Genomic DNA, 25,446 nt, shown 5'->3' with positions numbered 1-25,446 from the left:
GCCGCGGGGCGAGCGGAACGGAGGGGGGCGGGGGTGTTGATGTGATTGGAGCGGACGCGGCTGTTTCTTCAATAATGGATGGAGATGATGCGGACGGCGGAGCCAAGCCCGCCCGGAGAGGAGAGAGGAATAGAAATGGGGAGAGGAAGGGGCGGGTGTGGGAGACTCACCCAGGCGCGCGCGCGCGCGCGCGCGCACACACACACACACACACACACACAGAGGAGCGAGCGTGCGTCACACTGTCATTCGAATACACTGTCGCGCGGCTCACACCCAGGCACACGCCCACGCACTGTCACGGAGATACACACACCTGCAGGCGGAGACGCCAGAGCAATACACACTCACCGGTGGCTCTTCCTGATTTTCACACATACACAGTCCTGCAGGCAGAGACACGCGGAAATGCCCACACCGGGGCACACCCAGGCGTGAAGATCGCACAGACACACAGACATGCCAGAGCACATATGCACACCTTAGACACCCAGGGGCTAAGCCAGACAAAAATTATAGAGGTTGAGTGGGAGAACAGGGACAAGACTGACAAATACATACTTAGGGCCACGGACACACACCAGGGGCACACATACCAACAACATACGCTACACCTCGTGCTCTGATATACACACCTCACACGCTCGGGTCACAGGCACGTGCACACACACACCAGAGGCATAAACACCCATAATCTCCAGGGACACAGACCACTACCAACCCCCACACATTCAGAGGTTCCCACCCACACATATACAGGAGCTGCTGTCTGTGCCCTCCCATGGAAGAGTATGGCAGAGAGGTCGCTGGAGTCCCAGGAGCAGGCCTTGTTAGCCTAGCCACATAATGAGGTGTTGGTTACAGGAAGTGCCCCGGGCTGTGGACCCTGCTCCCCTGCTTGACTGACTGCTAGTTTCCTTCCTTGGCCCCTAGGGTGGGTGGTGCACACCTTGGGCCACTCTGACAACAGCCAATCCAGCCAGTCCCAACCCCAGTACTTGGGGAGAGGAGGGGGAGCAACAGAAGGACATAGGGACTCCCAGGATGCCCCACAGAGCCGCGAGGCAGGCGTGGAAAAGAGGGTCACTCTGTATTCCCCCTCATTCCCCGGTACTGCCCAATCTTCCCACTGTAAGGGGCATTTTCTTTGCCGAGAGCAGGGGGCACTGCGGCGGAGTAGGGTGCGGGCTGTGTCCCGGACCCTGGTAACCCGGCCCCTCCTCCGGTCTGTTTTCAATTCAGTCCGTTCCTTGGCCCAGACTTATGACCTTTGCTGCGTGTGGCAACATCATCCATCACCTAGGCGGCCGTTTGCCGGGTGAGGGGTGTGTGGGCTCACAGAGGGTCGCTGTCGCTTCCGCCTCCCTCATATGAGTCCTACTATACGCTGGCAGGCCTGGGCTCAACGGCGGGCAAATACTTGAGGGGAAGGTGTGATCATGGGGCTCGGTCGCGATACTGGGCCTATGTCCCCACCCCTGGCACCCCAAGAACCCGTCCTTCGAGCTTGGCACAGCCGGCCTCCCCGCCTCTCCCGCCCTCCCTCTCTCGGGCCCTTTGCTTAATTTCCTATTAACTGCTGATAAATCCAATTAAACCGCCGCTCTAATTAGGGACAGCTGCCGACTCCACGAGGCGGGGGAGGGGGTGCCCCCGAGTGTAGAGGGGGGAGAACAGCAGCTCTCTCTGCTTCTCGGCACCCCCACACCAGCATCGCCGCCCAATGAGCCAGTAAATTGGTTTTGCTTCAGCATTGGGGGGGGGCCCTCTCGAGGATTTCGGGGGATCTGGGTTTGAGTCGCTCATATCTCTTGATAAAGAGATACGACCCGAGACCTAGCCTCCCAGCACCGGGACCTCCGACTAACCCGCCCCCCCCCCTTCCACCACGCCTTTCTTGGTAGGCGTATCCCGAGGAGGGATGGGGGCAAAAGGCTTGATCTGTGTGTGGTGTTGGAGGCGGATGCCTGAGATCTGCTTTTATTCCAGCCCGAGGGTGGTTACAGGGGGGGCTGCCTGAGTCTTTATGACCCCGCTGCCGCTCCCGGGCGTCCGGGACAGTCAAGGGCAAAGGGAACAGGAAACTGAACCGGGTTCTGCATTGAGTTTTCCTATGTGCTTCCCTACCCCCACTCTGGAAGGAAGGGGGGCGAGTCCGTCCCGGGCCCTTCTCTTCCCCAGCCCAGCTGAGCCTCTGCCCTCCCCCCGCCAGCAGCAGATGGTGCCCGGGCTCCCGCTGCCAACCTTGCTAGGCGGTGCCAACCTCAGGCATGGCAGACAACGGGCAGAAGAGGATCTGACTGGCGGGGCTGACCCTCCCCCACCCGCCATCGAGCTCCAGACCCTCGGCCTGCCCTACTCCAGGGACCACCTCAGGCTGCCTCTCACTGGTCCGCTCCCAGGTCCCCAAACTCCTCGTATCCTTCAGCTCCCTTCCCCACACCTTCCCGCTCCCCGCCACCTGCCACCCTGACCGGGGCCGGCACATTTGCATATTTGCATATGCAAACAATAACATTTGCATACGGCGCGCCGCAGGGGGGGTCCCCGCGTGAGCCGGTTTGCTGTCTGCCCCGCGCCCTCTCACTCGGTACCTGTCGCAAAGGGCTGGGGCGGGGGCCGCGCGGGAGGGGTTAGGCCCCCCCCGGCCTCGCTCACTCGGTTCCCAGAGGACTTGAGGAAGTGTTGTCATGGAGACGGCACGCACCCCACCCCCTCCCAGGCCCAGGGTCTCCGGCACGGTGTCTCAGGTTCTCTCCTTCCGCCCCCCTTCCCCCGCCCAGTCCCTTGCTCTCCAACCAAGATCTTGCATCGCCCCCTGGCGGCCTAGCTCGGCACTGAGCCAGGTTCCGAAATGTGAGGGGGGCTGCCCGCGGCTAACTCGCCTAGAGGTAGGGGGACCTACCCTGCAGCCAGATCTTTCTCCTAGCCGCCAGGACGCGGGGGTGGTGACTCTAGTCCGGCTCCCCTTTCTTCGCTGACAACAGAGGCCTCGCCTGGCGGACGCACCTGTCTCCCCACCTCCCACCAGCCTCAGCCCAGGTGGATGTCGGGTTACCCGATGATAGTGAGGTGAGACAGCTGGGGAGGATTCTCCAACGCTTCGTAGGTCCTCTCCTCCCTCTCCCCTCAGCCCCCAGTTAAAGAACAAACTTTTCTAACTTTTTTCAAAACTTTAATACATTCGCAACATTCGACAGTTCGCCTCCCACACCCCCAGGGCGCCTCCTAGTGGAGACGCGTTCTTTTTCCAGCTCTCAACGGCTGGGCCTGAGGAGTTGCAGGTGAGGCCGTTCTGGGTACCAGGTATCCAAGGCCCTAGGCCGGGGGAGAGAGGGGGCGGGAACCAGTCCCTTCCCAGAAGGCCCTTCACGCTCTGGCGGGCCTTCCCACCCCTCCCCCTTTCCAGCATAGTTGCTTTCGCCCCTTTCCTCCCCAGCCTCCACTGGGCCTGCCCAGAATGGGGCATGGGTATCTTCGGTCAGCAGGCGCCTGCACGCCTAAATCTCCTCCAGGAAGTCGGTGGGGAACAGCCCCACCTTGCGGCCGGTGTAGACCTTGACGTAGCCGCCGGCTTCATCTCCTTTCTGCACCACTATCTGAAGTATTAAAGGTTTAGAGAGGAGAGGAATCAAGGGAAAAGGTAGAAGAGGAGAGCAGGGGAGCCCGGATTTATGAAGGCCTATCCTAGCCCCGTTAACGGGTTAAGATCTGCAAGGAGTGTGGTTTGCCGAGGAATCTTGGGGCCTGAGGTTGGATGGGGCACCAGAGCTACCTGGTCCTTCTTGAGAGTGATCTGCCCTATTTCGCGGTTTCCCACGAAGGATCTCGTTACGCGGTGCACACGCTCTCCAGACCGGACCCGAATGATGAAGTTTGGAGGGAAAAATCCAACCTTTTCCCCTATTTTCCCCTGGAGGAGACGGGAGGGAGAATCAGTCTCTCAATCTCAGATTCTAAACTCAACCCATGTCCCACTCTAGCCTCTGCCATTTCTCTTACCCGCCACCATTCCTCATTGGAGTCATCAATGACTGTGATCTTCTCTCCAGGCCTGGAAGAGGAAGGGAGAGGCCTCTGAGAGTTAGGGAGCTTACTTATATATCTGGCTCCGGTCCAGCCCCAACAGGCTCTAAGCCCCTGATACCCCCTTTCCTTTCCCATAAGGAGATGAACTCTCCCCTCTCCACTCTCAGTACTCCCACCCCTATCCCCGCCCCCCCACCCCACCCCCTATCCCAGTCTAAGGCCTCTCACGGGAAATCCAGATCGTCCTTCTCCAGGGCTTTGAACCGATAGAGAGCCACAAAGTAATGAGACTGCTGGAAGCCAGGCTGCTTGTGCTGGGGGTGAAAGGAGGTGATGAGTCTCTGGGCTCCTCTCTCCCACACTGAGGGGCAGGAGTCCAAGGCAGGGGCATTGTGCAGACACACTACATTCCAACTCTCTTCCACCTCCTTGAACTGAGAGGATTCTGGGGTGTGTGGGTGTGTGTGCGTGCGTGCGCACGCACGTGCATGGTGAAGGCAGGTTAAGGGTGATGGGAACCCATGGAGTAAGTGTGAACTTCTGTGGAGGCCATGAGTGGTGTCAGACCTGGGTTGGGGAGAGGACTGGGGTTCCTGCAGGGAAAAAGGATTCTCACTTTGTCATCAGGTGTCTTCTTTTCAGCCTTCTTATCCCCTTCAGGGTTTCCTGGGATGGGAAACACCAAAATTGTCTCTAGTTCCTGGAGGGTAACCCTCATTCTTTTACCCTTCTGTTGCAGAACCTCTTTTTTTTAATTAAAAAAAAATTAATTTAATTATTGAGGGGGGGGGGGGGGGGCCAGAGAGAGAGAGAGAGAGAGAGAGAGAGAGAGAGAATCCCAAGTAGGCTCTGCACTGTCAAACCCATGAACCATGAGATCATGACCTGAGCCAAAGTTGGACCCTTAGCCAACTGAGCCATCCAGGTGCTCCGTGCAGAGCCTCTTTTATCTCCAAATCTGCCATGCCCTTTGGCCCTCCATCCCCTGTTACCCAGCCAAGTCCCTGACCGTACTCCATCTCTATGGATGGAGGTGGGTGACGCTCACCATCCTGGGGTTTGCCTCCCTCTGGTCTGGCAGACTCTGGCTCCTCTTCCATCATGGCTGCTAGAGGCTGGAGGGGGTACCAGAGTTAGGAAGATGCTCTCTTGGGAACCCATGCTTGCCCTGGCTCTCCAGCCAGGCCAGAGAACTATAGAATAACAGCATCTCAGGCTTGGAAGGAGCCTTGGAAGGAAATACCTGGTTCAACCACCAGCCTAATGCCCAGGCTTCCTGAAAACTTTCTGGCAGGTGGACCATCCACCTTGTGCTTGAATGTAGCTAATGACAAGGAGCTCACTACCTTACAAAGTAAGTTCATGCAATTTGAGGGCAATTCCCTAAATTAAAGCTATGTCAATCTCCCTGAACTTTTAGTACATTGGTACTGATTTGGCCTCTGGAGCAATATGGAACAAACATAGTCCCCTTAAAGGTCTGAGCTGGTAAGCACTTCCTGCATTTTCTTCTCTAATCAGTTCCTTCAAATCACCCCCTCCCCCATGATCCTGATTCCAGGTTTTTTACTACAATGTCCGCTCCTAAAAATACTCCAGTGTGTAAGAGAAAAATGGGCAGCACAGTTTTTCTAATTCCCTTAAGAGAACCTGAGTGTGCTTGCCTTTCTGGAAGCAGTCAAATCATATTGCTAGTGCCTTGTAAGTCATAGTTCATTCCACAGAAATCTCTAACTTACACCCAACCTCCATATCAACTACTCTGAGGCTAATCCCTAGTTCTGTTTTTGTGCAGTTGATTTTTTTTTTTTTATCCAACAACAGACATGTGCATTTTTCCTGACAAAATTTCAAATTATTGGTTTTGGGCTTTTCTTCTAGTAAGATTTTAAAATATACTGTTCAGCATATAAGTTTTCCCTCCTAGGTTTCCCACAAACTTAAGGGATAATACCATTTGCATCAGTGAGAAAAATACCCACAGGTGAGGACTGAGGACCAAATCATGCTGATAAGGTATCAGAAATCTCCCTCTAGCCAGACACTCCCTAAAGGACCTAGATCCTTTGGGCATCGTCATTCATCCAGTTTTAGGATCCCATCTAACTGCTATCCACATCAGTCCATCCTGGTTGTCCAGAAAGATACAAGGATATGCTAACAAATTCTTTGGCAGACTCAAGGCAAGTCTACGGCATTACCAGTCTAGTAATCCTATTACAGAAGGAAATGAAGTTGCTTTTGGCCACTGGTCTTGAGCATCAGTTTCCTCAACTATAAGATAAATGAGTCAGGCAAGAGGATGTTCATGGACTCTTCGTGGATTTTCATGGACCCTTCACGGCTCTAGAATTCTGATTACTTGGCATGATAAGTTTTCTTCCCCAAATCCAAAAAGCATAGCTCTTGCCTCTGTTGTCCAGCAATGCTAGGAGCCTGGGGCCTAGCCTTCAGTTGGTTCTGGTGCTTAATCTGATAGTTTCAGAAGGGAGTTTCTGAAGAACATACACACTATGGCAGTTCTCAACCAGAGGCCCTCTAAGAGTGCATGCAAAAAATTTGTTGCAATTTTAGGGGAAGAGAATCCCTAGCTTCTGTTGGCTTTCCAGAGAGGAGACAGGACCTGTTCCATGGAATCTCTTGAGGGGACCTCAGGAGGAAGGTATGGTGCTCACATTTTTCTTATCTGCCTGTCCCTTCTTCCGTTCCTTGTTTGCCATGATCACCCCAGTGCGCAGGGTTTCAAACACAGGATCATTGTGATTGGCAGCAGCTAGTAGGAGGGGAAGAATGAAGCCATTACTGGGGAAGCAGAGAAAGGCTTGGAGGAAAGAGAGACCTCCTAGGTAAGGGAGAGGTGGGATGGAGCATAGAGATACGTGTGTGCACGTGTGCGTGCGTGTAGGATTAGGGAAGGGCCAGCTGGGCATACCTAGGTCATCAATCTATAAAGCGCTCTAAAAACATCACTGGAAATGTAATGAGATGGAGAAAAATACTTACCAGCACTCCTTCCGGGCAGAGCATTCTATGATGATGGAAAGACACCTTTGCTAACAAGTTGCTTGGGAGCTGGGGAATGCTCACAATTACTATTCTCCTTCTAAGGAGAGTGGTCCTTTAAGTGCTGGCTTTTGTTCCGCTGAGTGGCATGTGCAAGCTGGGGTGCTGCCACCAGTGGGTTCTTCTTTTTTCCACCCATGCTCCTCACACAGTTCAGCCTCTCCTCCAAATAAATGTTGAGTAAATTGTCAACGAATATGTTTGTAAGAGTTGCCAAGTTATGAATCTGCCCAGGATGCCCACAGCTCTTGGTCTAGCCCTGAGACTGGTATTATTCTGTAACAAGGATGAGGATGGTCCAGAATCCTTGTTCTTGCTTAGAAATGGCTTTACATATGAAGAACACCGATTTTGCAGCTAGGCAGATGAAGGTTTCAGTCTTGGCTTTGTCTCCTGCTAGCTGTGTGGAGCCCTAGCTTAATCTCCTCTCTCTTGGCTCTAGCACAGGAATATGGACTCTATTCAAGATGGCTAAAATATTAGGTTGAGAAAGAACCATGGGAAGTAGACTCTTTCTGTTTCAGAATTTGGCTTCCAAATCTAGAGGTGGTGCTGGGACCACCTCTAGGCTTCCCCTTTCCCTTGGGTCCCCCTGAAGCACTTACAGAGATCTTTGACACAAGCGTACTGCTGGTTGCTGTAGAGTGGGGAGCTATAGGCCCGATGAAAACCAGGGGGCTGTAGGATGGGATGGGAGAAAGCATTAGAGACAGCAAAGTAGGGCCCAGAACCCCATCTCTCCCATGAGTGCAACTTCTTCTTAGAATAAGAGATGGGCTGAGAAAGAAAAAGCAGGGAAATGGATATGATGACTTGGGAGGGACTAGAAGGGGGGAGCTGGCAATATGTCCCCTCCCTTCCGCTTCCTCGCTCCCCAGAGCCTACTCACGATCTTGCCGAAGCATCTTTGCATCTCCACATAGGACTGACAGTGTTCGTGGATGTTAGTTTTGCAGTTCTTACAGCGAAGCCCAAATTTGTTGTTGACTTGGGAGAGGGAAGAACATGTGGGTGAGGTTCCTGATCTCCCCTTCCCTTTGTACCAGCGCTACTACTCTAGCTCTCAGGTCCCTTTTCTGTCTAGGACCCGACACTCTCAGTCTCTAATGTGTTTTCCTCAAGCCACCTCTTGCCATAGCCTGTCAGCTACACGCTCCTCTCCTGAGCCCTTTCCCCCGCCTCCTGCCTTCCACATCACGCTCTCTCCGCTTCCCTTCGTGACTCACGCACAATCATCCGGGCACAGACATCACAGAACTTGGGCTTCTTGAAGAAGTGATCTTTGAATTTGTGAGGCTTATCATTGACAAGCTTAGGAGGTTCTGGGGGTGGTTCCTCCTCCTCCTCCTCTTCTTCTTCCTCTTCCTCATAGATGTAGTAGATGGGCCCACCCCCAGCTCCCACTGCCTCCCCATTGGCCTGGGGCTCTGGGGGAAGCTCCATCTCCTTCGTCCCAGGAGACTCCTTCCTGAATAACTGCTTCAGCCGCTGTAGCTGAGGGAGGCAGGGGAGTGGGGAGGGGAGGAAACCCAAAGTTAAAAGAACTGTCATGCTCTCTAGAGCAGGTAAGGCTGAAGCTAAGTATTTTTCTAGCCTGGGCAAGGGGGCACACCCCAGGATTAGGAGTACTGGGGGCTGTAGGTGCTGGCTGGCGTTCTGCCAATAAAGGAGTCATGAACAAGTGAGATCAATTCAAGCATTCTTCAAGGGCTGCAGTGGGTTCCCAGCTTCCCGCACCCGGTGGTCGGAGGCCCAGACTCACCCCACTTTGCCGAGTCTCTGCTGGGGAGGAGGGCTTGGGGGACTCCAGCACCTCCTTTTCTGTCATCCTGCAAGAGGTTGGACCCACTATGGAATCTGATCCCTGACTGCCATTCTTCCTTTCCTAATTCCTGTCCCTCACTGTAGGGGGGGGGGGGTCCTTGAAAGGGAGACTTTGGGAGGACTTTGGTTAAACAGAAATCCTTTGACAGACTTATGAACAGAAAGATTCCATGGAGGTCCAGAGAAAAGTGCAACAGACAAAAGACTTTCCCCGCCAGTTCCTCAAACAGCTAGATACCCATCCTTTCCACCCAGAGGCGCAACCCGAATTTATAGCCCCAACACGGTGCTCAAAGCTGCATGGTTCAGGGATTTTCCTACAGTTTGTTTCTCCTGGGAATCTGTGGGCAACCAAGATATGACACACACCTTCCCAGAACTCCCATTCTTCAAGAGGCTTAATGGGTGGGTCCAGAAGCATGCCTGGAGGGATGGGCTGAGGACATTTGCTCTCCCCTACCCCTTTCTTGAGTCCCTGGGGCCCAGGGCCTAGTTCCCAGCCTGCCTCAGTCCTCAGCTATTTTAAGTTTTCAGAGTAATATGAGCCTTTCCTTCCCTTACTACTCCATTCCCTTGACCCCACCCCCACCCCACCCTCCAATCCTAGCTCTTGTCCTGGAGTAGAGTAATAATTTCACTCCTAAAACCCTAACTACTCACAGGCAAGAGAGAAACGAAGACGTTGAATAGACTACAGATTGGGGAAGCTGCGGGGAGCAGTGCTGGAAATGGACGGGGGATGAAGAGGCAACTTACGTTTGGGATTCCCTAAGTCAGTCCACAGTCTGTGGAGGAAAGAGGGAGCCCCTGGGGTCTTGATGGTGGTGCTGGGGGACGACTGGTCCTCTTCCTTGGGGGCTAAGCCCCCCCAGTACCCTCTGTACTCACAGCGGCTACCCGGACGTTATTTGTAGACCTCCTAGTCTCTCGCCTTGGTGTCAGAGCTGAAATGACAGGGCTGGAGGAAAGTGGACAGCTGAGCGCCACAGCTGACACAGAGAAATTGGACACGGGGAGGTCTGGGCTGGGCTGGACCCTGACTCCTCCCATCCCCCAAAGCCACTGTGTCCTGGTTTTTCATCTACCGTGTACAGGTCAGTTCTGGCTAAATTCAAGGAAGGGCAGTGTCTGTTCAGGCTGCATACTCACTTAGGTGACTTTGGATGACTGAACGTAAAGATGAAATTATAAACAGCCTTCCCCGAGGTCCACACACCTTTCCGAGTCCACCTGCCCCAGACCTACTTGAGGAACTAGCTTTTGATTTTTTTCAGCCACTGTCTTCCTGTGGTCATGTTTTTACACCCTCAAGCATCGATCTAGCCTCAAACCTTTAGGAAGCAAAGGCTGGAAACTGGTGAGAAAGGAGACTTTGAATTCTCAGAGGTCTCCTGTCAGCCAGACTAGATTGCATTCTTTATCCATTGGTGGTTGGAGGGGTACCTTGCTGCCATCCTGAAAGGGAGTGTAGACCATGCATAGTACTGCTTTATTCTCTCCAGTGCCCCCTGAGACATCCTTCCCCCATTCTAAAACCTTATCCCCTGGGTGAAGTGAAGGGACTTCTCTGAGCTACTGAAAAAAGCCAGGATGGGACTTCCACCTGAGGGGCTCTGGGAGAGTAAGGGTCTAATGGTCAGGTAGAGATGGTCTCGTTAACACTGGACAGAAGGCACAAGCTACCACACAGGGTTTTTTCCTCCTCTGTAAGCAACGTCTGCTTCTGCTTCTCCATGAGGACTGTAAACTTTTGGAGGTAGGACAGCCAAGCCCCACACTTCCTAAATCATTTTGATTCCCTGATTCCACTTCCCTCATCTGATGCCCCGGTATAGGAGCTTATGGGTCAATGAGATATCTGACATTCTTGTCTCACAGGGCTGTGGCCTTCTCCTACTCTGGGTTGTGACATGGCTGAAAGAGGAGTTACTCCTCGGATCTCAAAGGAGGGCCATTTGGAGGTGGTCATGTAGTGCTGCTTTATCCCTTGTATCTGTAAGAAGTAAAGGATTACGTTGGAGGTTGGGTCAGACAAGCCTCAGAGGAGCCTGGCTAGAGATACTGCTACCCAGACCCAAGCGATTTCCAGGGTAATGTACTTTGTCACTTCTGTCACTGCTCTTTTTTATTTTGTTAAGGGGTAGGTGAGATGGAAAAGGGGCTGCTGGATGGCTCTTAATGGCCCTGGTCTGACAGGCTGCACGACAACAGGGCTAGCTTTGAGAAGCCTCAGAGAGAGGAGAAGCTCCAACCATGCAGGTGGATAACGTGTTTTTCACCTTTCTTCGGTTGCATAGGACAGGGACTGCTGAGCATGCCTGGGTGATACAGTATCTTGACCCTTCAACTGATGTAGCTTTTATATAAGAACATCCGTTTCTGTTTGTCATAGAACCCAATCCTCTAGCTTTCATATTATAAAAGGCCCAAGTCCTCCATCCCTGAAGAGTTTTCAGAAGATCGGATGCTGGATACATATCCAGATTGTTGAGGCCACCATCTCAACCTGGTTCTGGATCTCACTCACCCTCCACAGCTCAGCCAGGAGGGCCCGAAATGAGTATCACAGAATTAACATAGTGGAAGGAACCTCAGAGATAAGCAAGTTAGTTCAAGTCTCCTATTTTACTAATAAAGAGTCAGACAGAGGTCAGGAGTTGCAAATGGATGTGCTTGATGAAACCACACTTAGTGGCAGAGTTGGGAGAGCCCAGAACAAAGGTCCCATTAGAGATCCAGCCATCTATCAGAATCACCATGTACAAGGAGGAGGATGGGATGCAGGGAATAGTGTTAGGAAGGTATGTGTGCATATGTTAAAGAAAACATGAAATTTCTCCGACAAGCTGTGGGGCTGTACCTACCTAGGACCTCCAACCCCCACCCACACCGGGTCAGCAACAGAGAAACAGGGACTGACGTCCAGTGACAGATTTTTTTTTTTATATTTAAAAACAAAATCAACCTCCCCCCAAATAACCCCCCAAACAAACAAAAAATCAGATTAAATAAAATTTACAGTGAATATACCCAGCAAACATCTGTATGTGCAATTAAATACTGTCTGTTACTGCGGCACGAACCTCAAACAAACAATATACAAGTGTTCTGGGAGGTGGGGGAGGCCCAAGTTTTAACTCTTTGGGGTTTGGGGAGACAAGATGGGGGAAGTGAGAGAAAGGGGAAATCAATTTTGCTTTTCTTAATTCTGTCCATATAAATATATTCATAAAGACCAGAAATGAAAAGGGAGCTTGGGATGGTAGAGGAGATCGAATAGGGGAGCATGGGACCCTCCCAATTCTACCTGACCAAAAAATATGAAAAAAATTAATTTCATGGTGGGAGAAGAGATAAAAAATGACAGAAGAGGATGGGAAGGAGAGGGCAGCAAGGGGGGCCAACCAGGGAAAAAGAAGGGACCCATGGCAGGGGAGCGAGGAGTCCAGTGCCAGTGTGAGTGTCTGTTTCCATCTTCATCCCCACTGTCTTAGGCTCCAGTTCAGTGTCTGTCACCTTTCTTTCTGCCTCTGTCCGTAGTCTGTCAGGATCCCTCGACCCCCTCCGCCCTGCCCCCACCCCTACTGTGCCGGTCCCTTCCCCTCCTCCGTTTATTGGGAGCTGGCTCGCTCCAGGATCCTCAGGTCATAGTTCTTTTTGGCCACTCGAAGTTTGAAGCGACTCACGGAGTTGTTGAGGCGAAGGGAGGCATTCTGGGCAGCCAGGGGGCTGGGAAACACAGCCACGATGGTGTACAAGGCAGCGAGGTCCGCGTGGCGGCCATTCTCAGCAGTCCCACCGTTGTCCCCCCCGCCCCCGCCAGGCAGCCCCTGAGCATCCTTGAGCCACTGGATCTTGGCGCCAGACATGGCAAGCTGAGTGAAGAGTTTGTCCGCCTCAGTCCGAGTGATGCCCTCAGGGAGATCTGTCACCTCCAGCACCCGGCCCAGGACTGGAAGGGGAGGAGAGAGGACATGGTTGTGAGAGGTGACAGTACAGAGGACTGAGAGCGGCCAGCAGAGAAGCAGGCAGCTGATCCAAGTCTATAGATGACATCCTCAAAGCCTGGCTTTGCCCACTTAACCCATTCCTCCTTCCCCAAATCAAGCCAACACCCCACCATCTAGGCAACTAGGAGAAACAAAGAAACCTTTTTCTTCTCTTGGACCAGAGATGTAGGCAAGAAGAAACTGGGGATCAGAATCCTAGACTTCAGATCTGGAGACCTACACTTCAGTTCTTCCACAAAGTCGGTAACCCAAGCTGAAATATATCGCATAGTCCCCCTCACAGAGGCTGGCCCAAAGAGATCCCTCTTTCTTATCATCTAGGGAAGTCCATTTCCCTTCCTTTCCTAAATAAGCAAACCACTCTGAATAGGGGTAATCGGGTGGGTGCCTGGGTGGCTCAGTCAGTTAAGCACCCGACTCTTGATTTAGGCTCAGGTCATGATCTCAAAGTTCGTGAGATCAAGCCCTGTATCAGACTCTGCAATGACAGCATGGAGCCTGCTTGGGATTTTCTCTCTTCCTCTCTCTCTGACCCTCCCCAGCTTGAGCGCACACACGTGTATGCTCTCTCAAAATAAATAAATAAACGTTAAAAAAAAAATAGGGGTAATCTGAGAGACCTTGTATGCCTAGTGTGGAAGGCCTGCAAGGGGGCTACTCCCCCATTCTCTTGTCAAACTTCTCCTTAAAAAGGCCTAGGACTACAAGGTAGATATCCTATATTAGGGTCAGGACCACTCCCACAAGACTCTCTGTTAATAGGTTCAGCACTGTTGACCATTGTTGTTATTCTCAATTTTTACCATCACCTTTCCAAGCACCTGAAATGGCTTGGTAAGGAAGACTGAGGGAGATACTTCAATTCCCCAGTTTCTCCCTGCTCTTGAGTACCAAAGAGTCCTATTTCTACTCCCTACCCTAAGCTGGTTTTTCCCACTGGTCCTGGGCTGGTGATGCAGGCTGAAGGGGTGAGCACCTTCTCTTGGGGATTCAGTGTCTTGTCACTCACCAACGTCTGTTGTCCCCAGGTCAGTGGAGGCAGATTTGAGTGCTTGTCTCTTGCTCCGGTTTCCATGCTTCAATCCACTCTGTCCCTTCAACATTCAAAAGATAACTCTCATCCCAGGTAAACAATACTGACTGCCTTGCATTCTAATGTCTGTCTGGGATATTAAGGAGCAGTACCCAACCCTGAGAACTCGCCCCACCAGGTAGGCGACTGGCCAGAGTGGCCACTTAGAAACAAAGAGTCCCTCCTCCTTAGCATTGGGGATGGGTGGAAAGACTGAGTGTGGGAGAGGGGTAAGGCACTCCCACTTTGTCCATTCTCACTGTGCTATGTCCCCTGTCCACCCCGTTGGTTGAGGTGGATGGCATAGAGATGGGGCCATCCTGGATGGATCCTCCTGGGTGGGGTGGGGTGGGGTGGGGTGGGGTGGGGAGGGCTCTGACGGTCCTCAGGCTGACGGTGGACACCCTCACCTGATGTACCGTGTACGTCGACTGGCCATGGAGCAAGGGAGGGCAGATGGACAGATTGTACTGTAATGGCTGGCCCAAGAGGGAGTAGCGCCCATCACCTAGGGAGGAAGAGCAGATGGTTTTCTGGGAGTTAGAACTTCATGGTATGACTTTTAGGAAACTTTAGAGGGCTTTGGAGATAGATGGCAACAATGCATGCTATTCTTACTTCTTCTATGATAAGAGTGCCCATGTGACTGACTGAAGAGTTGTCTCTCTTCCTAAACCGCTTGGCCCTCAGCTGTGTATCTCATGTAAATGGGGCTTTTAGGTTCCTTTATTCTTAAAGAAGGGCTCTGTCCACTGCAGACAAAAGGCCCAGGAGAAAATCTATAGACCCTTATGAATATGTTTCTTTCATTTCTTCCTTCCTTCCTTCCTCCCTCCCTCTCTCCCTCCCTTCCTTTCTCCCTCCCTCCCTTCCTTTCTCCCTCCCTTTCTTTCTTTCTTTTTCTTTCTTTCTCTCTCTTTTTCTTTCTTTCTCTTAGGTAATTTCTATGCCGCAAATGGGGCTTGAACTCACGACCTTGAGATCAAGAGTCGCACGCTCTACCGTCTCAGCCAGCCAGGTACCCCTGATTTCTTATATAGATTATCCTACCCAAACCCAGGGCTCAAGTTTTGGATTCGCACTGCGTGGCAATATAGTGTAGTGGATAAGATTACAGGCTTGGTGTCAAACTGTCTAGGTTCAAATCCTGGCTCTGTTACTGGAAATGATAGGTTGGGTATGTTTTCATCTCATTAGTGTTGCTGAGTAGGCTAAATGAATATAGGACACACAAAGCACTTCCAGTAATGCTTCATATATATCCAGTACCATAGTGTTACCTATTTGTGTTGATAAATGTTAGATTTCAGAGCACTTTAAAGTTTTTAAATCATACTCCCATCTGATTTTTTACTGCTTGTGACAGCCAAGGCAGAAACGGGTAAGATTATTTCCATTCTATGTGTGATTAACCCCATTTTATAGATTAGGAAACTGAGGTCTGGTTCCAAGTTTAAGTAACACGCTCAACATCACAAACCTAGTTAGTAGTAGAACTAGAACTCAAACCCAAGTCTTTTTAACCCAACTCCAGTGTTCTCTCTTCTAAAACCATACTGTTTCTGACACAGCCCCACAGTCCTAGTCCTTAGGCTCAGTACCAATGTTTTAAAGTCTTTGGTTCATTAGAAAGTTCTGTGAGTTTCTTTTCCCAGCTCATAGTCACCCACCTACCTTACTTGGTAGTAAATACTAAATATGTAAAGGAAGTCTGCAGTAAGCTGACTATGGGCAGCACTAAAGAGGAGCAGGGTCTAAACAGGGATGTTAAAGGAAGAGTTGGCTCCCAGAGTTGGATGACCAGGTGCACTGTTTTCCTGCCTGTTGCTACCATCTGGATGTCCTCACTTGGGAATGGGCTGTGAAGGGTGAATTTGGCAGCAGCCAGCTCTAGTCTCACCCCTTACCCTGTGCTGGACCCCCAGGCCGGGGGAACTGTGTGAGGACAGGAAGGGGACTGAGTCCTGTGCAGACATTGCTGAGGCTGGTGACAGGAGAGGGTGCTGGAGACTGGGTAGGAGATGTGACAGGGCTGCTGCTCATTTGTGTGTTGGCCTGTAGGAGAGAGGAGCACACATTATATACACACCAAACATCCTCTGGATATACCTATGGCTTAAAATTCACCTCACTCAGAAAGCGTCTCTTGCAGAACTCTGCCAAAGCCCGGCTGCTCCTTTCAACAGCCCCCTTCGTCCCTAATTAATACCTATTATTTTAATATCCACCTTTGACACAGTGTTTTAAGCATTGTCTTAGCATTTTCAAGTATGTCTCCCTTAGCTCTTAGGCTCCTTGAAAGAAGAGGCTCTCCTCTCTTTCTTATGACTCTCCCAGAAGAGCACCCAGGGACAGACATGTACAAGAGGCTGCTCGGTCAATGGCAAAGATTATTCCCGGAGAAGAATGTGGTCATCTCCTTGCCAAGACAATACTGGTTTGTAGGACTCACCTGGGGGCTGCTGTCAGGATTGTACAGGTCTCCAGGCTTCTGCCCACGCTGGTCCATGCTGTAATATTTACAGTGACTCCACTGGACCATGGATGGGTTCTGGGGGGGCTGGGGTCCATTAGGGACGTTCAGCTGCATGACCACCACGCCTGGTCCAGAAGGTGACACTCCTGAGTGGCAGGAAGAAAGGGGCTAGTTGTGAATTCAAACTGTATTCTGACCTTCCAAGTAACCCTGAGTGTGAAAGCCAGTAAACAAATCTACCCACTTTCCCTCAGGGTCACTTAAAATGTGTCTTGCCAGGAATCTGAGATAGTTGCTAATTTAGTTTCTGACTCCCTTCTCCCTGAACCAGTGAAGTCTGAGTAGAAGAGACCTGAGTCCCAGATGCCAATGCTCTCCTGGCCTTCACCCGGTGAGGGGTACTTTGGTATGCTTGGCAGAAAACTACTCCATTCTGTCAAAGTTGGGTATTACCAAATGTCCAGGTCAGATTGCTCAAATGTCTAGGCATGGTACAGGTCCCAGTCTGGGGCCTGGGCCAGGGCTGCAGGCACGTGCAGGTTTTCTGGTAACGGCTGAAGATAGGTCAGTGATCTCTGGTTGCTCTGGAGAAGATGAGTGCACATAGCTTCACTAAGTCAGGCCAGGAAGCACTTCTTGGGCAAGGGTGAGTGAATTAGGAATGGCATGGAGCTGTAGGTCATATTCGGTAAATGACGAACAATTCAAGGTGCGGAGGCACAGCGGTTATGCAGGAGAAGCGGGAGATGAGATTGTTTATGCATTCACTCAACATTTATTGAATATTTACTGTGTGCCAGGTCCTATGCTGGGCACTGGGTGTACAACAAACAAAAGTGGTCCTTGCCCTTAATGGAATGGACAGTCTATCAGGGAGTCAGATAGTAAGCAAACAGCTGGCGTCCAAGTTTGAAGCACGTTCTAGTAAGGGTCTTTATCATGCAGGTGTTAGGAACAGAACTTCAGAGAGCTAACTCAAGTGGCCAGCTGTACAGTGGCTTAAGGGAGGGAGGGGCCAGCAGCAGGACGAAGAGTTAGAAAGCTACTGAAAAATAGCGAGGAGGTCCTGAATTACACCAGTGGCTGCAAGGAAGAGTGGGAGGGTCAGACCCTCCTAAGCTTTTGCTGACAGGTTCAGGTGACTGACTGGATGTGATCCTGAAGTTTTAGCACAGACAACCAGGGGTAGCCTTACCCTCTGCTGGAGAAGCAAAGAGCTCAGTGTGGAAGAACGTTAAGTCCTGAATCTTGCTCATGGTGAAAAGCAAGGTAAGGGATCAGGGAGAAGCAGTTTGAATGACAGTCCCTGCTGGGAGGGATGGGCAGGAGTTCTGCTTCCCCACAGGGGATTGTGCAGACTGAGAGTTTGCTCTGACCTCTCAGGCTCTATGTGTGTTGAGGGACAGGTTGAGTTCATGTGTGTGCGGCGGTAGAGAAATGGGACTGGAGGCTGCCAGCTTGAAAACCTGCTGCAGTGCTGCCGTTTTCATGCCTCGGTGCTCTTAGGCTGCCACTGCTGCCGCCGTCACGTTGCTTCCTGTGACGGGAAATGTTGCAGCCTCTGCCCTGGGCACCAGTCATGCTGGGAACTGAGCACGATTGCTTTTCTCGGGTAGCATCGGTCAAAGGGAAGGAAAAGAAGCGGCGGGAGGCCTGAGAGCAGCTCAGGAGACGCAGCATCTGTTGAACCCTATTCTCCAGTCAATTTGTGGCCCCCCACCCTCTGGGGTTCATCTAATCAGAGAGCACAAATACTCAGAGCGACAGGCTCGCCTCTCCCCATCCTCTGCCACAGGGGACAGGGTATTCATCAGCGTGGCTTGTAGGAGGGCCACCAGAAAATCAAATAGCTGTGGAGTGTCATGCATTTAACAACTCCCCCCCGTACTGTAGTTGCTCTGGGCATTTTTTTCCCCATCCTAAGAGCCCCACCTGCTCCAACATCCTCTACCAACAAAATTGCAATTGACCTTATTCAAACACCTCATTGCTACCTGAGGGGGCCAACACAAAAATAATCACATCTGCAGCTTTCTAGAAGGCGGCTCATAATCTGAGCCTAGTGCCTCAGGCCAGGAAAGGGTGGGGGACATGTGAGTGTGCAGGGTGTGGGCATAAGCAAGGCGGAAGATCTTTCTAATACCAACATGTAGCCATAAGGAGCTATTAGAGGGCTCAAGGGGAGGGGGAAAGAGAACAAAGCCCTCATATATTTTCTCTGATCCCAACAAAAACAAAGGCAGGGTTCTCGGTCGGTGGCAGCCTTGGTCCTCCCCACACTGAGTCCTCCCCTGCTGGCCTGAAGCATTGTTCCTTCACTCAGCCGGGACGCAGAGCACTACGCTGATGAGCTGATTTTTATGCTTCTCTTCCTCAAGCCAAAAGCAGGTGGCATCCGTTACAGCTGAACTGTCGCTACTTTTTAAATGGATGTGACAATAAAAAAAGAGAAAGAAAAAGAAAGGAAGAAAGAAAAAAAGAGAGAAAACCACCCTATTGCCCAGTGACAACACTTCCAGATAATCAGGGGAGGGCTGAAGTGGGAAGGGGGAGAAGGGGGTTGAATAAGGAAATCAATTTCAGCCTGAAAGCTCTGAAAGGAGAGGGGACGTGTGAATGGCTTTTTAAGTGGCATCATTAAACCTGGGCAGAAAGGTCGATTGGGCAGAGCAAACCGCATAAATACAAACAGATGACATTTATGTCTGGCAGAATTGGTTTTTGTTTAGTTGTTTTGGTTTTTTTTTAATCACTGAGGTAGAAGACTCGTAAGACTTCTTTCTTTTGCCACCAAGAATCAAATCTATGGAAAGGAATGTCCAGAGAAATAATATCCACAGGCATCTTTCCCATATTACAGGATAGAATCCAACAATATCTTGGTTTTTTCCCCCCTCTTTTGGTGAAGGGGAGGAATATCTTCAGGGAGTGGGAGAGACAGGAGTTAGTCCCAGCTTTGGAAACCCCTCAGCTACAAAATGAGCCAGTAAGTATGTGAGAGGCTATTTCTGTATATACCTCACTCTGGCCATGGTGCTGTGTCACTGTGAGTTGGGAGTCTGTGTGTGTACATCATTGCCATTTCATGTCTGTGTGCATCTTCTGCAGACAAGCACCTCTGTAGAAACCTCAAGGGACCTGCGGACCATCATTTTAGTAGGAAGAAAAGTGTTTCCTGGGGTTATAATGCTATCCAATATCATAGTGGAAGAATTAAGGTCCAGGCCTGGGGGTAAACTGGGCAACCACAAAAATGTATTAATAAACCAGAACAGTTGTTCCAAGAACAGCCAATCTTAATCCCTGCCTTTATTTTTGGAAAAGTGACCATGTTGCTACATGGGAGAAAGGCGGGTGACTGTCCTTTGAAGGGGACATAGCAGCCCTTGTGGGCTATGCTGGCCTTCTATCTTCCTAGTAAGAGGTAACTGGAAAGGAAGGAAGAAGCAGCACTTGTTTCTTTTCTTCCACCTCCTCTTATATTTCCGTGAGTAGAGACTGAAGACTTTTAAAATCGATGATGTGGTGTGTATATGGGTTTTAGGTGACATGGATGGAACAGGAGGGGGGCGGTCCCATCATCTAGGAAGAGTACATAGGATCAGAGAAGTCTCAAATCAATTAATCAGGATAGTTTGGAAGAAAGGACATATAACAGGAACTTCCAAAGTAAGGAAACTAGATGATGAAGAGGGCTTCCTCCATTTCTATTGATCTGGGAAGAGTCCAGATGATCTCCTTCCAATCCCAGCCCAGACCTCTGGTGCTGCCAATTTTCAGAACAACAGCTGTTCCGGTTTGCTTAACCTAGCACTAAGTCCAGAGCAGGTAGTGAAAAATTCTTCTCACTTGGTTTGTTTCAGATTCCAAGACCTTGTATCTGAAGATGAAGAGACACAACCACAGAGACCCAATACATATACTGATATACCACGAAGGATTCACATAAAAATGCACATACAAGTATAACTATTTGCACATACACACACTTGTTTTAACAAACAAGAGAAAATGCCCTGCAGTAGTAAGCACCACCAGAGGCTACAGCGGTTCTTGGAGCTGATTTCTACAATTTCCATATCCTGCTGGGAATTTCAAGGTCAAGTGCCCCCGGTGGACACTTAGGAGAAACAGCTACAGACCAGGAATGTAATAAAGGGTAAAGGCTGTTGAATTTAAAACCTCTCAGCCTGTGAGAAAGCCACGTTTGGTCTGGATGAAGGCAGAAATCACTGCTCCTTGAAGGTAAGAAGAATTGATCCTGTCTTATGAGCAAGATTAATTCTGGAATTCACTCCACAGCATCTAACTAAGAGTGCGAAAACTCTTATGTGAAAATCTTATTTCTAAAATGGGAAAAACTGTCAAAATGCTTCCCTCTCACCAGAAGAGGGCACTCTGATATCCCACAACAGAGCAGAATGGGGATGGTTGGAGGCTACATTAAGATCTCCCCACTAGAACCCCTGAAGCTGCTTTAACTGCAGGGTAATGCTGTGTCAGGGTCGGGTAAAAGGGAAACAAACAAGGGTAGCTGTACTTGGTCTGCTGGGAGAGTTCTTGGCAGAGGCAGAAAGAGACAGGCTGCATGGCATAAGCCTATTCGCCTGATAGCTGTCCCTTCAAAGAAGGCCTTTAGCTATTTAACATGATATTCATTTATTTCCCACTGGAGGGAAAGGAATAGAGTACAGAGACCTGTTGAAAGTGTGATATTGAGGATGCAGCATGGAAGGCAAAAGACCCTAGTTCAAGGTCTACGACTGTGACCTCAGGCAAGTCATTTATCCTCTTTGAGTCTTAAATTTCCTCTTCACAAGGTTCTGGTGAGAATTAAAATGACACAATGTATGTGAGCACAAATGAAAAGCAGCTAAACAAATCTAAGATAGGACTTAAAAAGCATTTTATCAGCTTCCTCACACTCACAACCAAAAAGTAAAGCTGTCTATAGGAAAAGTGAGTGCAGGAGACAGAGGTAAGCACTTTGTGTCTCAAAGGCATGTGAGTGGTGAGTGTAATGCTGGTTTCGGAGGGAAGGAAAAAAAGAAGAAAGAAAAAAAAACCCACAAGGAACCGAATAAAGTATGTGGCTTCCCAGGGATAGGATGGGGCAACCAACCTTATCTCTCACGAGGTCAACTTTAGCACTCCTGGAAAAACACCAGTCAGGACTCTGGTCTTTTCTTGTAATGGTGTTATAGCTGGGGACAGAGCCAATCCAGGAACTCTCCCACCCTTCCCAGCTCTAGAGCACAAGTCTTTCAGCAGCGTTTGCTCTTGCCAGTACCCAAGACCCTCTAATTCTTTATCCTCTTACCTGAGTACTGCTGTGGCATCTGTGGTGGACTGCAGGGAGAGGGAGACTGAGGCATCTGGTACTGCTCAGAGCCGGGAGGCTGCAGAAACCCTACAGAAGGGCTGGGGGATGAAGAGAGTAGGGTTAAAGTGGCGGAGGGAGGGACACAGCTCCTGGCAACCAGCTGCTGCTTCCCAGGCCTCCCCTGTGGGAAGCAGAGGCAGCTTCCAGCCATTCCCAGACCAATTTGCCATGCAATTTCTAAAATCACTCATCAGTTCAAAGTTAATTATATATATTTGTACTTGATCATCTTTCAATTAGGAAGCTGCTAATCAGTGCTACAGATGGAATGTTAGTGACACATGCTCTTCCCAACAGTGTGGAAACACCAGACATATCCATGTGCACACATGCGCACGCGCGCGCGCACACACACACACGCGCGCACACACACACACATATTCTGAGAAACACGAAGTACCAAAAACAGACACACAGTGCTAGAGAGGGATGGGCAAAAAAGAACTAAGGAGGTGTGTGATTTAGGATGTTTACATAACAGCAGAGTTACCTAAAGAGAAGTGGGGAAAAATCCTCACAAACTCAAGATAAGGTGGAGACATACATACAAAAAGTAGTGAACATATACACTGAGAGAAATACACAGAAATACATATAGGCCCAGACTTGACTTCTAGTCCCAGCTCTACTTCTAACTAGCTGGTTGACTTTGAGTAAGTTTCTTAATCTCCCTGGCTGGAATTTCCTCATTTGTAAAAGAAGGGAGAAAAGGAAAACAAGAGGAGTGGATTAAATATTTCTAAGGTGTCTTCTACCTCTAAAATTCTATCAGGTATGACCTATACTAAGATATATATAAATAGATACACCATCTGAGATTCATCCATGGATATAGAGTTACATAGAAAAATTTACATATATATACTCCAATTTGCATCTTTTAATTTTTTTTTTTTTTTTATTTTGAGAGAGAGAGAGAGAGAATGTGCACATGCAGGGGAGGGGCAGAGAGAGAGGGGCAGGGGGAGAGAGCAGGCTATGCACTGTCAGTGCACAACCCCACTCGAGGCTTGATCTCACGAACCACGAAATCCTGACCTCAGCCGAGATCAAGAGTCAGCTAGGCTCAACCGACTGAGCCACCAAGATGCCCCCAAATTGCTTCTTTAATGATGAGCAATCTCTATCGTATAGTTCTAAATCCCACTGATTAGAAAAAACAAAAAATGGGGGAGATGATGAAGCCTCTGTCTTTGAAGCAGGAATTTTTTTCTGTTGATGAGCTCTTATTCACATGTCAAATCAAAAATGAGACAAGGAGAATGAATTTCCTCATATTCTACCTGCTTTAGGGCACACTGGAATCTCTACCCTTGCCCTTCTTTCTTAGGTCAGTGGAAATAGCTGCTGGTCTATGGCAGATGGGCCCTGACTCGCTGGGAGTCCTCACCTAGTACCGTTCTGCTGAGCCGGTGGGATCATGCTGTAGTACACTGGTACGCCCCCTGCTGGGAGTGCCCCTTGCACAGATTGGCTCGCAGGGACCAGCATGGGCTGCTGGAAAGGCGGCTGGACCACATTCTGCGAGTCATTACCCACTGGGACCTGGGTAGAGATGAGAAGAGAATGACCACTTGTACTCCTAATGAGTTCATCCAGACAATGGCCAAATAAGTCATCACTAGACTAGGACACTAACTTCCTTCCCTACCTTTTGAGACTCCTCCTACTCACCTCATCTGCCTAAAGAAAATACATACAGACCTATCTCCCTTTGGGCATCTGATGCAGAGAAAGGAGCCTGATTTCCTTTAGATCTTACTTTTCTGGGCCATATACTCATTTGCATGGCTGTATAAAGACCAAACAATTTAAGTAAAGACTCTTCTCAGAATCTTTGGGCTTTCTCTCAGAGGAAAAACACCTACAAATTCTAAGGGGAAAGTGAACAGTATTTTAGTGTTGGGGTTGTCACACTGGCTAACGTGGGAGACTGTCTTCCTTTTCCTCATCCCAAGGACTGGGTGATCTTTCCCAGTACAGAATGTACCCACTTGGTAAGAAGGCAGTGGAGTGTACTGAACCACCAGGCCTTGCATCTGGCCCCCCATGCTGCTCCTCTGGTTGCTGAGCAGGCCCTGGTTCTGTGGCTGCTGGACCCCAATCATGCCTTGGTAAGCCGCCTGCTGCTGGTTAGGCATCATGGGCTGTAAACCTAGGGACGGGCAAGACACAGAAGACATTAGCTTAGCATGGTCTCAACAATGTTTAGGAGGTCACATTCTCTCAGTAATTTCCCTTCTCCTGTCTATTTTACCTTTTCTTTTTCTGAAGATCCTGGGTTCCTTCTGGGACTAATCATTCCTGCTGTTCTTTTTTTTTTTTTAAACAAGGAAGGTACTACTCTCTTTCCCAGTCTCTGCCCTTCCCCTATTCACTGCCTTCTTACACCAGCAGTTCCTCTTACCAGGCTGCTGGGATGGCTGAGGCAGCTGTTGACCACGTTGGGGGCTGTAGGCCACCGGGTGAGAGAGAGGTCGATATTGCTGGTTGGAGTTAGGATACTGTCCAGGGGGATAGTAAGAAACCTGGATCTATGGTGAGAGGAAACAGATATGTGAGAGGGGCCCTTACATTCAGCCCCAACATCCCAACTATGAAATACATCAGGGTAAATAGCCAGAAATCTGTAGAGATATTTGGACCTGTAATTGCAGAATTCATATACCAGTATGAAACAGAACTGGAAGGATTTATGTTATAGAGAAAGACGACCTTCCGACTAGAAAGACAACTCTCAAATGCAAGGTGAGGTAATGGAAGTGGGGATAGGTACGTCCTCGGCTCTAAACTAGAGGAAGAAAGAAGGATCGTAATCGTGGACAAACTCAATTAGTGATTTTAGCTGGGAGCCCATGCTGCTCACCTGTTGAGGGGGCTGCATGTAGCCCTGGGGCGGCAGGACTTGCTGAGTAGGAGGCGCATGGCTAGAGGGGGAATAGTTGGACGTGGGGAGGGGCTGTCCTGTAGAAGCCATGATGAAGCTAGTCTGCTGAGGGTGCTGGGAGATAAGCTGGGGCTGGAACAGAGCTGAGGATGGGTCAGCTGCTTCAGTAGAACCTTGACGGCTAAGGCTCATTTGTCCAAAGGGGTTGCTGAGGTCATCTGCCTGTTGAGAGAGCAAGGGAGACTCAAGGACTGAGGTCATATCAAGCCCCAAATCTTTGGCTTCAACACAAAAACAGACAGACAGACAGCTATAGCAACCCCCTCTAAAGCCTTCCTTCCTTACACCAATTTGGGACACTCCTGCCTCCATGCCCTAGGAGGCGCTTTTTAGCCCTAAGCTTCTATCATGTGGTGTTTTAAATTGCTATGAACTGGGGGTGCCCGGCTGGCCCAGTTGGTGAAACGTGCAACTTTTGATCTTGGGGTTGTGAGCTCAAGCCCAACATAGGGTGGAGAGATTACTTAAAAATAAAATCTTAAAAAAAATTGCTATGAACTGAACAGCTGTGTAAAGCCCAACTCCAGAACCGGACTCCTTACCACATAACAATAGCCATGGTGACTCTGATCTTTATTAGAATTGGTCCTAGAGAGATGGGAGCAACAATACAACTTTCTATATATATATATATATATATAT

General features: G+C 49.8%; 2 protein-coding genes across 28 annotated transcripts in view; both read right to left on the bottom strand.

Moving 5' to 3' along the window:
• Positions 1-3,158: 3,158 nt before the first annotated feature.
• On the bottom strand, positions 3,159-9,895 carry STAC3 (SH3 and cysteine rich domain 3). Its single transcript, XM_040491655.1, has 12 exons — positions 9,673-9,895; positions 8,855-8,921; positions 8,319-8,586; positions 7,982-8,079; positions 7,698-7,770; positions 6,705-6,802; positions 5,078-5,144; positions 4,646-4,695; positions 4,258-4,343; positions 4,003-4,054; positions 3,776-3,913; positions 3,159-3,599 (listed from the first exon to the last, which is right to left on the bottom strand). The coding sequence occupies exons 2-12, from the start codon at positions 8,918-8,920 to the stop codon at positions 3,501-3,503; spliced, it is 1,095 nt and encodes a 364-aa protein (XP_040347589.1). The 5' UTR covers position 8,921; positions 9,673-9,895; the 3' UTR covers positions 3,159-3,500.
• Positions 9,896-11,566: 1,671 nt separating this feature from the next.
• R3HDM2 (R3H domain containing 2) overlaps positions 11,567-25,446 on the bottom strand; it is a 161,796-nt gene continuing 147,916 nt past the window's right edge. For 26 of the 27 annotated variants that reach the window (XM_040491642.1, XM_040491644.1, XM_040491645.1 and 23 more), the window contains 10 exons: positions 24,724-24,966; positions 24,265-24,391; positions 23,852-24,012; positions 23,248-23,402; positions 21,795-21,895; positions 16,451-16,620; positions 15,906-16,053; positions 14,409-14,506; positions 13,936-14,020; positions 11,567-12,868 (listed from right to left, as the gene is read on the bottom strand). In XM_040491642.1, the coding sequence (XP_040347576.1) occupies positions 12,528-12,868; positions 13,936-14,020; positions 14,409-14,506; positions 15,906-16,053; positions 16,451-16,620; positions 21,795-21,895; positions 23,248-23,402; positions 23,852-24,012; positions 24,265-24,391; positions 24,724-24,966 (1,629 nt within the window). In that variant the 3' untranslated portion in view covers positions 11,567-12,527. The remainder of the gene's footprint in view (positions 12,869-13,935; positions 14,021-14,408; positions 14,507-15,905; positions 16,054-16,450; positions 16,621-21,794; positions 21,896-23,247; positions 23,403-23,851; positions 24,013-24,264; positions 24,392-24,723; positions 24,967-25,446) is intronic. The other variant, XM_040491629.1, reaches the window with a different exon arrangement.

This window comes from Herpailurus yagouaroundi, unplaced genomic scaffold (assembly GCF_014898765.1).
Source record: "Herpailurus yagouaroundi ecotype Mexico unplaced genomic scaffold, PumYag 182, whole genome shotgun sequence".
In the NCBI taxonomy this organism is placed as follows: Eukaryota; Metazoa; Chordata; class Mammalia; order Carnivora; family Felidae; genus Herpailurus; species Herpailurus yagouaroundi.
This window is presented reverse-complemented; position numbering and strand designations above follow the sequence as displayed.